The sequence below is a fragment of the Ananas comosus genome, linkage group 18 (genome assembly GCF_001540865.1).
Source record: "Ananas comosus cultivar F153 linkage group 18, ASM154086v1, whole genome shotgun sequence".
Classification (NCBI taxonomy): Eukaryota; Viridiplantae; Streptophyta; class Magnoliopsida; order Poales; family Bromeliaceae; genus Ananas; species Ananas comosus.
Genome location: NC_033638.1, coordinates 9,042,607 through 9,057,756, shown reverse-complemented (window position 1 = coordinate 9,057,756; position 15,150 = coordinate 9,042,607). Strand labels below are relative to the sequence as shown.

Sequence of the window (15,150 nt, the reverse complement as noted above, 5' to 3'; positions counted from 1 at the left end):
CAGGAATATATATGAAAACATCAGGACTTTTACAGAGATAATATATAAAAATTAAACTTTGTAGAGATATATTTACTATTCACTATATTTGTAGGAACATGTATGAAATTAACACATATTTATAATATAAATTTTTTTGATTAGTTCATTTATACGTGTATTTTAAAGTTTCACATATATTTGTCTATATGTAAGCACTCTACAAAGAAAATAAAATAAAAAAAATCTTTTTTTTTTGCCATAGTTATTCTATATAAAAGCATATAAATACTTTTTTTTAATGTATAATTATTATATTATCTCTAATTGTACTGTTCTCATCTTACTGGATATGATCATATGATATGATTAGTTTAGGATAAATTTTAGATAGGCATGTACAAAACTTATTTGAATTATGGGCCGTTTTAAATTTACTATTCAATTTTTTAAACCTTTAATTTTTTATCCAACTATTTAATTTATTTAATTTGAATCAGTCAACAATATTTTGACTTTAATATTATTAACTAACTCAAATCGAACAAATTAAATAATTGGAGAATAAAATTAAAAATTTTAAAGATTGGATAACTAATTTAAAATGATCCAAAAAAGAAATGTGAAATCTTACATTAATTCAGTCGTCTTTGAACCGGCATTGTATATATGTCTTATCAATTCTTTTGTATGATGCTAAAAATTTTAAAATTTTCTAAGTTCTGAAGTGTGGGGCGTAAAATATTCGCTCTTTTTGAAATGTACTATCATATCAATATTTTTTAATTTTTATCAAAATTATAAAAGTACTCGAAATAATATAATCTCCACGAAATATTATCGTTTTAAAAAAATAAAATAGCATTTTCTTCGTTTTAGTGTAACTTTTAACCGTGCCAATATGTAAGCCATTTACAATCTAATAAATTTTTTTCTCATAGCACATTTACTTATTTGGAGATTGTCAGAATGGGCGCTACATAACTAGCAACGCACATCCCAAATACTACTATACTTAATATGAGATGACCAAAATTGTCGAAGCGTAATCTTTTTTGTTAAATCAGTGACAAAATTAAACTAAAAGGTAGGTATTTAAAATTTTTGTATATAATTTAACGAAATGTTAATAGAGGAGTTGACGAAAAGGAAAAAATGAAATCATAGGGTACTAAAATTAATACACACTAAATCATAGGGTACTAAAGTGAAAAAAATGCGAAACTATAGGAATGTATTTGAAGTTTACCCAATTAAAAATATATAAAAACTGAAGCAGCAAAATCAGAAAAAGAAGGGGGCTGTTTCTACAAAATAACACTCAAAATATTAAATAATATAAATACATATATACAGTGTGGAAACTGGAAAGGGGAAGGAGCAAGGAAGGAGAGGGGAGTTGGGTGAGTGGGGGGAGGGCAAAAGGAGGCCTCGTCAGTCGTCATCGCGGTGACGGAGGCCGGATGAGGTCATGATGCCGCGGCCTCCGCTTCGTTGTTAACTTCGCAGCAAGCTCACCCTTTAATTCAAATACAATAACAATGGGGAAAACTTCAAATACACCCCCGTGGTTTCGCATTTTTTTATTTTAATACCCAGTAGTTTAAAATGTATCAAATTAGTACCATGTGGTTTCGCACTTTCTCACTTTAGTATCCTGTGGTTTCAAGTGTATCAAGTTAGTACGCTGTGATTTCATTTTTGTATCAAATTAGTACCCGGTGGTTTCAAATTTTTTTTTTTTATTATTCTTTCCGGAGTATATAATTTAACGAAATATTAAACCACATGGAACTACAGTGAGAAAGTGCGAAATCACAAGATACTAACTTGATACACTTGAAACCACAGGGTACTGAAGTGAGAAAGTGCAAAACCACAGAGCACTAACTTGATACACTTTAAACCACAGGGTACTAAAGTTAGAAAGTGCGAAACCACATGAGGGGTATTTGAAGTTTCCCCACTAATAATTAGGGTAAACTTCAAATGCCATTCCTGTGGTTTTGCAATTTCTTATTTTAGTATTCTGTAATTTAAAGTGTATCAAGTTAGTGTCCTGTGGTTTTACTTTTATTTTTTTATCAGCTTCTCCGTTAATATTTCGTTAAATTAGATACAAAAAATTTTTGATACTACAACTAAGTTTATTGAATATTCACTTTAATATACTTTAGTTTTAACTTTATCGCTGATTTGACGAAAAATATTAGTGGAAACAATAATAAAAAGATAAAAATAAAAACACGTGACACTAAATTGATACACTTTAAACCACAAAGTACTAAAGTGAGAAAGTGTGAAACCACAGGGGTGGTTTTTGAAATTCTTCTTAATAATTATTTTAAAATATAGGCAATTTCTTATATACTTCTGAAGAGTTTCCGACTTTCTTATTTATTCCTTTTACAAAGCTAATATTGAAAATACTATTTTTACGTTTCAATATATTTTAAATATACCCCTATAATTAAATTCTGTTAATAAACTATTAGCAATAGTTGTTATTTTTATGAAATTACTAATTTTTTTTTTAAATACATTCTTCCACTATCACCGACTTTTCTTATTTGTTCTTTAAGTTAAGAGCACAAATATTATTTTAATTTTTAACTTTTTCAAATATATTCTTATAACATCACCAATATTTCTTATTTGTTTTTAAGTTAAGGGCAAACAAGATATTTTCATTTTTTTTAACTCTAATAAATATTTAACTCACATTTAACCCAATGTAACTATAGGGGCATTTTGGAATAATCATATGAGGGGTATGTTGAAAAGAAAAAAAAAAGTAGGAATAAATGAGATATTTTTTATTAAAGTTTTGTTAGGTATATAGGTAATTATATTTTTTAAAATTATAGTCCTAAATTGAATATTTTTTAAGTTTTTTCAAAAAATTTTAGAATGCACCGGTTATGTTGATGCCGTGGCATTTTCAACTAATCAAATAGATCTTTTTGAATTAATTTGTCATATTATTTTTTTTAAAGAAAAAATATAATTGACTTGTTATTTTTGATATGGTGTAAGTGTGATAGCGTAAACTTCCTCTCACATGAGGAACTAATACGGTGGTGTAAAATGACGGAAATGTCCTTGGGGTTCCTGGTGACTTGGGGGCTAAGTTATACGAGTGAATGGCTGCAAACGGGAGTAGGAATGTCAGTGAATAACGATGTTTTAGATTCTATCCAAATTCGTGGCCGAGCGAATCTGATTTTTTTTTTTCGATATTAAATAAATATAATTTTAAATATAAGTATACAAAATAAAAGTTTAATGAAAGAACTCTTCAAGAACACGACGCTTGGCCCTTCCCGCTGCGACTTGGTGGGTGATCTGGACAGATAGAAATAACGCAATTTTCCGAGAAACCACGCACAACGCTATCCGGTCTCTTGAACGTGTCAAACTTCTGCTAAACGACTGGAACTCTTTGCCGTGATGTGTCGTTTCGGCTCCAGCTACTATCCCTTCTCTCCCTATTAACACCCCTCCTCTTTTCGTTCTTTTTGTTTTCTTTCTGTCTTTCAATTTTATTTCATCCTTTTTTGCCTGTTCTTTCGGAGGTCCTGACTGCTTCCATTTTGTACGCTTAGTTCATTTTGCTTAATGAATGAAGCAGGTAACTTGCTACCTATTTTTCAAAAAAAAAAGATGAAAGAACTTTTAATTATCGTGGTATTATCAATCAAAATATACCAATATTATTATTATATTAACGGCATATCGATATTTAGCCAAATAAAATCTAATTTGATAATACTGTGGTTAAAAACATTATTCTTATATTATTAACGGTCCAAAAAAATAAAAAATGCTATTAATTATTTCTCTTTATTAGATACTATAAAAGATTATAGTTACAACTACTATCGAAAAAAGTATGTAGTCATATGTTTTTTCAATAATGATTACAAGTTACAACCGTAATTTTATAATATAAAAAAAAGATAAGATTGAAACACTGTAATAAAAATTTAACATTTTTAGTCGCAATATTACCAAAGTAACCCTAAATTTGGCTGTGAAATTTGATTACAATAATTTTAAAATTTTAAATCTAAAGTTATAACTTAACAAGGTGATGTGAAATGACAGAAATGCCCTCGACCTACTTGGTGACTTGGGGACCAAGTTTTTTATGAATGAATGGTTCTAAACATGAATAGCAGCGAAGAGTTTAAAAGTAGAACAGCGTATGGTCCGTGTGGGGTACGAAACAAACCATACATCCAACACTACTGCAAGACAAAATAAAGTTAAAGTGAAAATATATAAAAATATATACTTGATCATTTTACGATGGTCATAAAAAACGTATATTATAACTCACAAAATGTAATATTAATTTTTTATTATACTTTCTCATAATCTCCTTGTAAATCAAACAAATTAAAGATTTGAGATGGAGAATAGATATACGTACGTAATAACCCACCAAATATATTATGGATTATTTGGGTGGGAAAATGAGTTAGTCATTGATACTCTGAGTAATGTTGTGTCAGAGCCAATTTCAAATTTTTACCGCTTTATAAAACTCCTGAATTATTAACTAAACAATCACTATATATAACTAACAATATGTTTTTGTAATAAAATTTTAACAACATGTTTGGAGAGGAAGCACTGGGGGAGGAGTAGCATAACCCTTTACAGCTTTGAATAACCAACAAAAAAAACATCAACTTTTTTTGTTTGTTTTTTACTTACAAATAGAATATTTGCGGTTGCCACAATGAAGCATCGAGGAACGTTCACTTGATCATTAATTTTACAACTACGCGGTTTTGACAAAATAAGGAGGAAAATTTTTAGGGCAATCTCTCTTATCCTTTCCCTTTCGAACCATAAAAATGTGGGATCCAATTATTAACAATAAGTCCTAAAACTTATCCCAAACGTGAGTTCACTAATCTTATTAGAAAATTCTTAAGTTCGTATATGGTGGTTGGGACCAAAATTTTGGTTGTTTCTGATAAAAAGATACCATATAAAATTGTACAATGTGTCGTCGCTGGTTTGGCTCTTTTGTTGTTCTCTTGCTATTGGTGGTGGGGACATAATTCAAAACCATGTGATTTAAAAGTCGTGGTAAATTTTAAAGCGCAATAAAGTAGGGGGCCACCCTCTTAATTATTGCTTGTGGATGATACTAAGATTACCTCACGTACACTGAACTTAATTTGCAATGCAGTTAATAAATAAGATTTTTCTTTTTTTTTCTGGCTAGTCTAGTTTTTCTACTTATGAATTAGCAGTTGCTGCTGGAATTTCATAATTGTGTCCCAATTAATCATATTTAAAATTTGAATTTATTATAGATAAAGGTCACAATTCTAATAGATATAAAACCATTTGATATGGTATATTTTATTTTTTTTATCTATTTAAATTAAATATAATCATAATCAGATTTTGATGAAAAATCGATTATTAACTAATCAATTTTCCATCTTATTAACTAATCGATTTTGATGGAAAATCGACTTTTATGGAAAATCGATTTTGATGGAAAATCGATTTTGATGGAAAATCGACTTTTATGGAAAATCGATTTTGATGGAAAATCAACTTTGATGGAAAATCGATTTTCCATCTTATTAACTAATCGATTTTGATGGAAAATCGACTTTGATGGAAAATCAACTAATCGACTTTGATGGAAAGTCGATTATTAACTAATCGAGCCACCATCTTATTAACTAATCGATTTGGACTCTATATAAAGAGTATTAGTTTTGCCACCTTTCTTCATGCATTCTGGTAAAAAATTACAATTGTTTGCACACCATAAAAAAAAGTGTCTGAGATAGGAGTAGAAATCAACTTACTCAATTTCTGTTAGTGACATTCAGATTATAGATAGCCGGACTTTTTACTTCCATAGATTGATTTAAAATTTTTTCTCTATAGCGCTCTGTGAGTTATTCTATTTTGCTTATGATCTTAAATTTTGGTATGTATTTATTTTTCTTGTTGTTTACATACCTATATAAAGATCCATCAGTTGCAACTATTTTAGTAAAAAATTTGCCAAATAGGTTTTTTTTGTAAAATAAGTAAAAAAAAAAAAGGAGCTTTTGTTGTTGAAAAATTACTATACCTTTTTAAGTCTTTTAATTTCATTAAATAGCACTTTATTTCAGTCCAAATTAAAGGCCTTGTGCATTAATATTAATATTCTTCAGTTTTTTTTTAAAAAAACATAATATGAGAATTGAGATAGGTTGAAAGAAGAACGATAAAACGTTTCCAAAATAATCAATTTATCTGGCATTAAAACAAAAATTATTTTGTTATGTCCAAAAAGGACCACTACTCTTATCAACTAATTTCCTAATTCTATGATGAGAAGAGGGAGAAAGAATTTTTTTTTTCTTTTGATGTTATTAGATTTGGAGAAAGCTTTTTCAGCCACAATTCATATGTATAAAATTTAAAATATTAAATCAAATGTCTTCATATTGTGTCAAAGCACAAAATTTTTATTTTCAAAGTGCGTTTCAATGCAGTTAATATGTTGGGTTTCCAGGTTTGTAAAGCGTAAGAGCCACGAAAAGAAAATGATGATGATGAAGAAGAAAAATTCTTTAACATTTTGGAACTTTTTAATCAAAGCTTAATGTTTAATAATATGGGCTTGTTTGAGCCCTGTAGATTCAAAATCAAAACAATAAAAAACCAGGATCAAACCCACAGAGGACACAGCCAATGCAACAGGCCCATACAACCACAACAAAAAGGGAAATGTAGAAAACAACACTCTATTTCCTACTGTGGCCAACACCCATCCCCTCTTTATCATCTTCTCCACATGCCCATCAAACATTACCGCATCTGCTGGAGCATTCAATAGAAAATTCCCCTCTATGATGAACCCGACACCCATGGAGCTGCATAAGAAGCTGATAAGTAGGAGGAGCGAGATCGACGCGTACTTGAGGACGACCATCGGGCCGCCCTGCAACCCCAGGATCCCCCCGCCGTGGAGGCGGAAGGCATTGTACGTGTTGTTTGCCAGCGCAGCAAGGGCCGTGTTGATGAGCATGGCGACGGTGGCCGATAGGATCGTCGACATGAGCAGGTTCCGCAGGCTCTGCACCCCGAGGATGTCTTTCTTCTTGTTTTCCTGCATTTTTTACATAGAGTAACTGTTGGCTTAAATGGACTAGTATCCTGCCATGTGGCGGGAGGTCATGTTGGGGCGAGTCATATTCGAAATGGCGTGAGACTGGGTGGGCCGAGTCATTTTCGAAGTGGCATGAGGCTGGTTAGGCCGAGTCACAATCAAGATCCGTAGGCGCTGTATCTGTACACTTTAAGTGAATTGGTTGTGTATTTCTAATAGCTCGAGCTTTCGGGATTAATGATTAGCGCCAACGATCTGACAGTAACTAGTTGATTTATATGGTACGAAATAAAAAAAGTTCATTGAAATTAAAACCGATTGTTTCACATGATACATGTTAAAATAGGAAAATAAGCATTTGAATCCCATCGACTAGTCCATTTGTCATTTAATTACCAAACAACCTTCCACTATTTAAGTCTGTATTTTCTGTAACATCTAAATAATTCTGCACTGAATAATATGAGATACTAAATTTGAGCAGGGAGAAATCATATCTATCGATCCGCAGCAAGAATTTATTCATATAAATAACAACATAACCCATGAATAATTTAGAAACCAGTTGTTTATAATAAAAGCTGAGATCAAATTGAACATGATGGACCAAAATCATATATATATGACTAAGAAATTGTTCACTTAATTTGATTCTCACCTGCAAAATGCTTTGGACCCATCTTGCTCTCCTCTTCATGGTGATCCCAATACTTGTTGTTGTGTTTTGTGCTTTGGAGCTTTGCCAAATATATCCATGGTAACAAGCTGTGAGGCAAAAGCTCAAGGGAACCAAGATGATGTCCAATGGATACTTACTCAAATCCATCACTCAAAGAACAAGATGGTGCAGCAAATAAATTTGCAATTCATATGTATATATGTAGGGTTCCATTATGTATACATATCTATATATATATATATATAGTGGTGAAATTAAGTGGGTAGCAAGGGTTGGATAGAGTTAGGTCTTTGTTGTATATGCATGGCCTTTATTTGCCTTAGTGCTTTTGTCTTAGTGGTCTCATCCTCAGCATAGTGGTGTGGTGGATGATGAGTTACCAATTACATTACATAAAGTAAGGTATAGTAGGGCTTTTCAAGCAAAGTTTAATTGTAGTTTTGGAAGGATGTAAACTTTGGACACTAATTTTGGACTTCTTTTGGTCATTTCGTAGAATATAATATCAGTACTGCAAAAGTGATGTTCGAATAGTACTATAAAAGTATATATTATATTAATTTTTTAACAAATTTTTCGTGCTGTAAAAACAGATGCACCAATTTTAGAACTTTCTCTTTCGATTTTAAAAATTTAATTAACGATTTCCACTATAATAAATATATATATTAGACTTTTCTAGGCACCTAATGCTCCTTAGTTGAAACTGGGAAAGCACAAGTGGAGTATGTATATTTTATTGGTTAGTGAACCAACTTGTAGATTTTTGACTTGGAATTAATTGTATGGGATCCAATCCAACTCCCATTAAATTAAACTTATTATTCTAAAAAAATTGTTATAAAGTAGTGTTGTTTCCCCCCCTTGTTCACTATGTTGTGTATTTAATTTTCAAAATTGGTAACGAAATGGGTTCTTGTTCTTCGTGCTCCGTGTCGTTATTAAGGAGCATTTAAAGGTGAAAAAGATTTAAATAATCCCACGTCTATATAAAAAACATAATTTGACTTAATTGCTTGATAAATAAGTCGACCTAAGTTCGATTAACAATTTGATTCGCACGTGTTTCATATAACTCTGTTCTGGTTAAACATTCGCACTTTAAATTTTGTAAATAAAAAAGCAATTAGAAACTTCTAAATTGTCCTCGAAAAATTGACAATAATTGAGATTAGTTTCATAAGTTTTTATCGAAAGAACCATTGAGCTGATTTATCAAAACACATAGTTTATTAATGAAACCTCCTCAACTCAAGGGATGGTTATATTAACAAAGTTAATGTTAAAGTCGATAGGATAGCATTTTAAACTACGTGATCATTTATATTTGGAATAAATTCTAATTAACATTTGAATTGTATATGGAAAAAAGAAAAAGTTTAGTATTCCTATATGTTCACGTTCAAAGATTTACATTTCTTTTTCAGATTTTATTGAAAGGAAAAAACGATAAGGCGAGCGGGTAAGTATGAACCTTTGTACGGATAGTATGAGAATGTAGATACAACTACTATTTATATGTAGCATATTTTGAATCAAATTTTATGGACAAAAATTTGAACCAAAATTTTATCGTTTATGATATATGCTCACAAATCTCAAAGTATGATGAAAGGCTGATTCATTATTGGGATTGGCCTCACAAAATTTGATGGACAAAAATTTTGTAGTAATTAATATGAATCTCAAAGCACGTGGACGGCGGATTTAACCCCTGCGTTATTATTATGGATTAATCTCCACCAAATTTTGTTCAAATCTTGCCGCACGAATCTTGATGCCTTAATTACATTTGTCTTAGGCGGATCTGTAACTGTCAACGCGGCAGAAACGTGACACGTGGCTCTCGTGTGGGACCGTCCAGTGTATCATCGACCTTTGACCACCACTGGGTACTACTAGGGGCTTAATAGAACGTAACAACCCAACCCCTGTAGGGGTAGTTTAGGTATTTCGCCCCCGGATAACTTGCTCCCGTTTCTAACCCCGTCACGGATCCCCGCGGAGCTTCGAATTCCTACTACGCCACTCGCAAAAAACTCTAATTAATCGAAAAATTGAACCAAAAATAGAGAAAGAAATCGCGAAAATTTTGACGCGGAAAGAGAGAGAGAGAGAGAGAGAGAGATCGGGGAGAATGCGTCGGAGGAGCAACCGTGATCATCTCCTTCGAGATCTAGGGTTTTTGCTAGGGTTTCTGATCCTCTTCGACGCCCCATTCCGAACCCTCGCCTCGATCCACGAGTACGCGAATGGAGCCTTCGCCCCCCGATCCAACTCCTTCTTCTTCCACGGCGGGAGCGAGGGGCTCTACGCCTCCGAGGCGACCAACTCCTCCGATGGCAACTCCTTCATCCGGTGAGTCGTCGCGATCCTTCCACCCGATCGCGTCGTCTCCGATCGGTTCGATTCGGTTTCAGCTTTGTTGTTAGAGTCGCTCGGATTGTGGGGTTATTGCGCGAACTAGTTCGATTTTGCTTATGTTGTTTATGATCGTTAGGACTTTCTCTTGTCCACATCTCGTTTGAACAGAAATTTGTATGACTGTAGATTCATGAGCTGTACGTCCAACTTCGTTTGATTAGTCTTTTATTGTTTTGAGTGATCTCAAGTTTGGCGAATCTCTTTTGAATTCGTGTAACAAGGAGTGGTTGGAATGATCAATAACATGCTGTATTAGAGAAGATGATGAATGGCCTGTGCGTTTCTGCTGTGAAGTTGTAATGCCTTATCAGTTGATGAGTGAACTACTGCTAAATCTACAAATGCATTGTGTAATGGACTCTGCTGACGTTAGGAATATTTGCATTTACAAATGTACTTGCCAACATATAATTTATAAGGTAATTAACGTTTTTTCTTTTGGTTGCCTTTCTTTTAATTCGTTGTTCAGGTTTGAATCAGTCACATTTCGTCGTACAAAAGAGTCAGCATCCCTGCATCATGAAATGCAACAGAAGACTGGATTAGTGGAGGCTATTATAGTTGAAGTTCAGGACAGGGATAAGATTGGTGGTACATATTTTAATTCCGATGCTATATGTTGCTCTCCTACTCTTAGCACTGAGAAGTCTTGTAGATTGGGCGAAGTTATTATTCGCCCAAATCCGGACAATCCAGATTGGCCCAGACGGATTCAAACATTTTTTGATGGCCGAAATGAAGAAGCAAGTATGGTAACTCAGTCTGTACCCATAAACAGTACTGGAATGTATTACCTCTATTTTATGTTTTGCAATCCTCAACTTAAAGGCTTGACAATCAGTGGTAGAACTGTTTGGAGAAATCCTCATGGCTACCTTCCCGGGAAGATGACTCCATTAATGAAGTTCTTTGGATTCATGTCGCTGGCGTATCTTCTACTTGGTCTTTTCTGGTTTCTCCGATTTGTGCGGTTTTGGAAAGATATTCTGCAGCTACACTACCACATCACTGCTGTGATTGCTCTAGGCATGTGTGAAATGGCTTTCTGGTACTTTGAGTATGCTAACTTTAACTCCACTGGAACTAGACCTATGGGCATAACCTTGTGGGCGGTCACATTTACTGCTGTCAAAAAGACAGTATCTCGTCTGCTTCTTTTGGTAGTTTCAATGGGTTATGGTATTGTTCGGACAACATTGGGCGGAATAAGTTCTAAGGTTGCTTTTCTTGGTGTTGTATATTTTATTGCTTCGGAGGCACTTGAACTTGTTGAACATTTGGGGAACATAAATGACTTCTCAGGAAAAGCAAGGTTGTTTCTAGTGTTGCCTGTTGCTGTACTTGATGCAACCTTCATTGTCTGGATATTTTCATCGCTATCGAAAACTCTAGAAAAACTTCAGGTAGGCTTCTATTGGTTTCATAGTACACTACTATACTAGCATTAGTACTTTTGCCCGTTAATCATGCTAGCATGAGTATTCATTTATCCTCTTGGAAGAGTTTTCCTTAAGTTCAGCTGTCAAATCAGGTAAGATGTAATAGTTTAGGGAGATAATTTTGTTAAGCTATTTTGCAAATTCTGAAGCTGCAAATTGCTCATGGATCTTTCACCTTTATCTTGTAGTAGTTGTTTCAGGGTTCTTCTTACTCTACTTGCAACGCTTTGCCTTTTACACTATGTGTTCACATTGTTTTCAATGATCATTTAGGCGCGGAGAAGTTTGGCTAAACTCGAGCTATATAGGAAGTTTACCAATTCCTTGGCGGTATCTGTACTCATCTCTGTTGCATGGATTGGCTATGAGGTATGTAGTCACGCCAGTTGTTTGAGTGCAATTCAATTTCCATTCAATTGGAACAATTTTGCATTTCTATATTAACAGAAGAGTTTAGCAAGCATCTGTCTTAACCATTTCTCGATATAGAAACAATTTTGATAGCATATGTATGTATACGTGTATGTGCTTTTGAATGTGTTTACATCTGTAGATAAACATATGCATGCAGATATGCCTAGGATTGGCCTGAAGCAATTTTGGACCAGTCAATACCATAGAAGGTTCATATGAAGCAGTGATCTTAATAAATGCGTATCCTGCTACACCCATAATATAAGTAGGATATGTATGTACACAATATTTGAATCTAATTACAAGATATATCGTTTTATAGGTTGAATTGTTTTGTGTAACTAAATAAAGCAGAATGAACTGAATGGAATGTAATATCGCTTTATATTATCTTTTGGATTTTGCTTTTCACTGGATATCGATCAACATTTGATTGACGGTAGGGAATTTCAGAAGCACAACCTTTTCCAAATGCATATCATGTTTTTTAGCAGTTTGCCTTCCTTTAAGTAGAATGCCCATGTGAACTATGATCTGAAGATTTGAACTCATGCAACGCAGCTATACTTTAATGCAACTGATCCGTTGAGCGAGCTGTGGCAGAGGGCTTGGATCATCTCAGCTTTTTGGAATGTTCTCTCTTACATACTCCTTGCAATCATATGCATCCTCTGGGCCCCATGTCATAATCCTACAAGGTGCATTATCTGACCATTTTCTGCATTCTTAAATTATTTTTGGAAGGAAATTATCTTTCAGATGAACTGCACATGTATTTGCTTAGAATGATTTGTTTTAATAGGAGTCAACATAGTTTACATCTTGCCAAGCCTTCCAGTAGTATGGAACAAAACTGAGAAAGATAAAAGGTCACTGCTGTCATGAAATATGAAGTTTATATAATTGCTTCATAGAAGTCATATAGTTTCTTGTGCCCTATCTAGAGCCTAAAATGGTGGAAACACTATATCACTGTGATTATGATATTACCATTTGTACTTCGCATTATTAATCATGAAAGAAGTTCAGGTAAATCGCCGAGGCTTCACCTGCAAGGTGATTAATGTCCTTCGGATCTAAGAAAAGAAAAAAAATCCAAAGCCAAATCCTTTTGCATGCGAGCTGTTACGTTTGCTGAAGGAGATAATAAAAGTTACTTGCCTCTCAGGCTTCAAGTACCCTCTTTACTACCACTGTTGTTGTTGTGTTTTTTTTTTTTAACCCCTTTCCCACTTTGGGTTCATACACTTCCATCAAAATGTCTGTTGCCTAGTAACCGATGCTAAGTTTCCTAATAAGTGTTAAATAGTTCCATCCTGTTCCAGTGACATTTGTATCTTGATTTTTTTGATGCTACGCGTAATTTGATCATTGGTTTCTTTTAACTAATCTTAGTAACCTATACGAAATTGAGGAAGCTGTTCAAATAAATTCTAGCAATTTTTTTGTGGTTTCACCTACTTTGGATTACCTTGTTATCTCTGGGATAAGAGCTGATGTTTTCTGATCCAATGTGTGCTTGTCTTTGCCTCTTTCAGTGCCTGAAATAGCTTTACTTTTTAGATCTACGTCATTGGATACTTTTATTGGTCAAACTTTCAATGTAAAATAAGTGAAATTTACTGTGTTATTCTGTAAGAAGTTTGGCTTTCATACGATGATAACTATGACAGTACAGTATTAATCAGGATCAAAGCGGTAATTAGATTTCAAACTTCAAGTGCTGTCCATGATGCTTAAATCTGATGTATTCTTCATACTGCAACCCCTTTTTGTTATCCTCTCTACAGATATGCATACTCAGAGGACACAGGTGATGACTTTGATGAGGAGGGTGTGTCACTTACTGGAACTGGAGCCAAGGGAATCGGCGACATCATGAACAAATTGGAAAGAAAAGAGAGGAAAACTGCAGATCATGTGTTTGGTCTGGGAGATGACCTTGAAGAGGATAAACGGGAGTGACATCTTCTCTCGGATAGGGTTCTATAATCTCCTCTTCATCATACTGGTCCGTCTTCTTGTATACTTTGCCAGATTATTTAAATATATCAATTAATAGAGATTGAGTGTAATGGATCTTTCGGCATGCTGGTAATCTAATTTATCTTTTTCTTTTGATAGTTCTATTAATATTGGAGAGTGTTCTATCTAGCGTGATAGAGTTATGAGTGCTTTTCACCAGTAACTCATACTGATCTAGAATTTAGGTTATTTTTTGCCAGTTGATCTGTAAAAAGTGCCTGCTACTTTTCAATAATTAAATCAGTCCTGTGACATGCTCAATCATTTTCTACTCCACATTATGGTCATAATGTTAGCCATATATCAGTTTGATGTCATTTTCTATTCCGTTGGTTTTTGCCTTTGATTCTTTTTTGCCTATTTCTATTTTCCCATGAAACATAACTTTTCTGTATTGGTTGATGCAGATGTAGCTCACCAAGACTCCACAGCACGTGAAGTGATCAGCTTAAGTGAGTACATGTACAAAAGGCGACTCATTGGTTTCAGGCTTCGGCTGGAGGATCAAAGAAGTGTCTCTAAATTTGTCTGATGTTTACTTGTTCATTAGAAATATGAAAAAGAAACAGAGCGTTTCCAAATAAAAGTTTTATGAACTTCTGGTGAGTATACGAAGCAGTTCTTTGTAATGTCACTGTACTGAACTGTAATACTTGGTGATGATGACATGTTGTTGAGCACCGTGATCTGAGAAAATTACTTTTCCATGTTGTGAATTGAAAGGCCACTTGAAAGTTCACTTTTTTTTTTTTTTCGTTAAACTGAAATTACATTCAGGAAAGTTTCTTTTGTTGTAATAAAGTCCGAAGCGAGGTCTTTTGTCAAAATCTTGTGTGTGGCAGGAATTTTATATAAACTTTTTAGCACCAAAGCCATCCATTTCCATCTACCTCAAGAACATGTAAACAATAATTTATTGGTTGATATATTTTTTTATTAGAAATTATTCTATTCTATTTTTCTTGATTTAGCTTTTCACAACATTCTCAGTTTTGCAGAAGAGAACTTCCATTTCATTTCAATTCGAATAATAATACTTAATCAAACAG

At 33.6% G+C, this 15,150-nt stretch overlaps 2 protein-coding genes across 2 annotated transcripts; one reads left to right on the top strand and one right to left on the bottom strand.

Moving 5' to 3' along the window:
• On the bottom strand, positions 6,581-8,017 carry LOC109723881. Its single transcript, XM_020252375.1, has 2 exons — positions 7,779-8,017; positions 6,581-7,120 (listed from the first exon to the last, which is right to left on the bottom strand). Exons 1-2 carry the CDS (start codon positions 7,944-7,946, stop codon positions 6,611-6,613), a joined length of 678 nt encoding a protein of 225 aa, XP_020107964.1. The 5' UTR covers positions 7,947-8,017; the 3' UTR covers positions 6,581-6,610.
• LOC109723879 (transmembrane protein 87A) lies at positions 9,844-14,840 on the top strand. Its single transcript, XM_020252373.1, has 6 exons — positions 9,844-10,157; positions 10,693-11,626; positions 11,936-12,031; positions 12,638-12,774; positions 13,867-14,087; positions 14,509-14,840. Exons 1-5 carry the CDS (start codon positions 9,937-9,939, stop codon positions 14,039-14,041), a joined length of 1,563 nt encoding a protein of 520 aa, XP_020107962.1. The 5' UTR covers positions 9,844-9,936; the 3' UTR covers positions 14,042-14,087; positions 14,509-14,840.

Excerpts from the sequence above, each read along its gene's own strand:
- LOC109723881 (XM_020252375.1), bottom strand. The coding sequence starts at position 7,946 with ATGGATTTGAGTAAGTATCCATTGGACATCATCTTGGTTCCCTTGAGC. Across the intron at positions 7,121-7,778 it reads GGGTCCAAAGCATTTTGCAG|GAAAACAAGAAGAAAGACAT; the intron begins GTGAGAATCAAA and ends TAAAAAATGCAG.
- LOC109723879 (XM_020252373.1), top strand. The coding sequence starts at position 9,937 with ATGCGTCGGAGGAGCAACCGTGATCATCTCCTTCGAGATCTAGGGTTT. Across the intron at positions 12,032-12,637 it reads TTGCATGGATTGGCTATGAG|CTATACTTTAATGCAACTGA; the intron begins GTATGTAGTCAC and ends CATGCAACGCAG. Across the intron at positions 12,775-13,866 it reads CCATGTCATAATCCTACAAG|ATATGCATACTCAGAGGACA; the intron begins GTGCATTATCTG and ends TCCTCTCTACAG.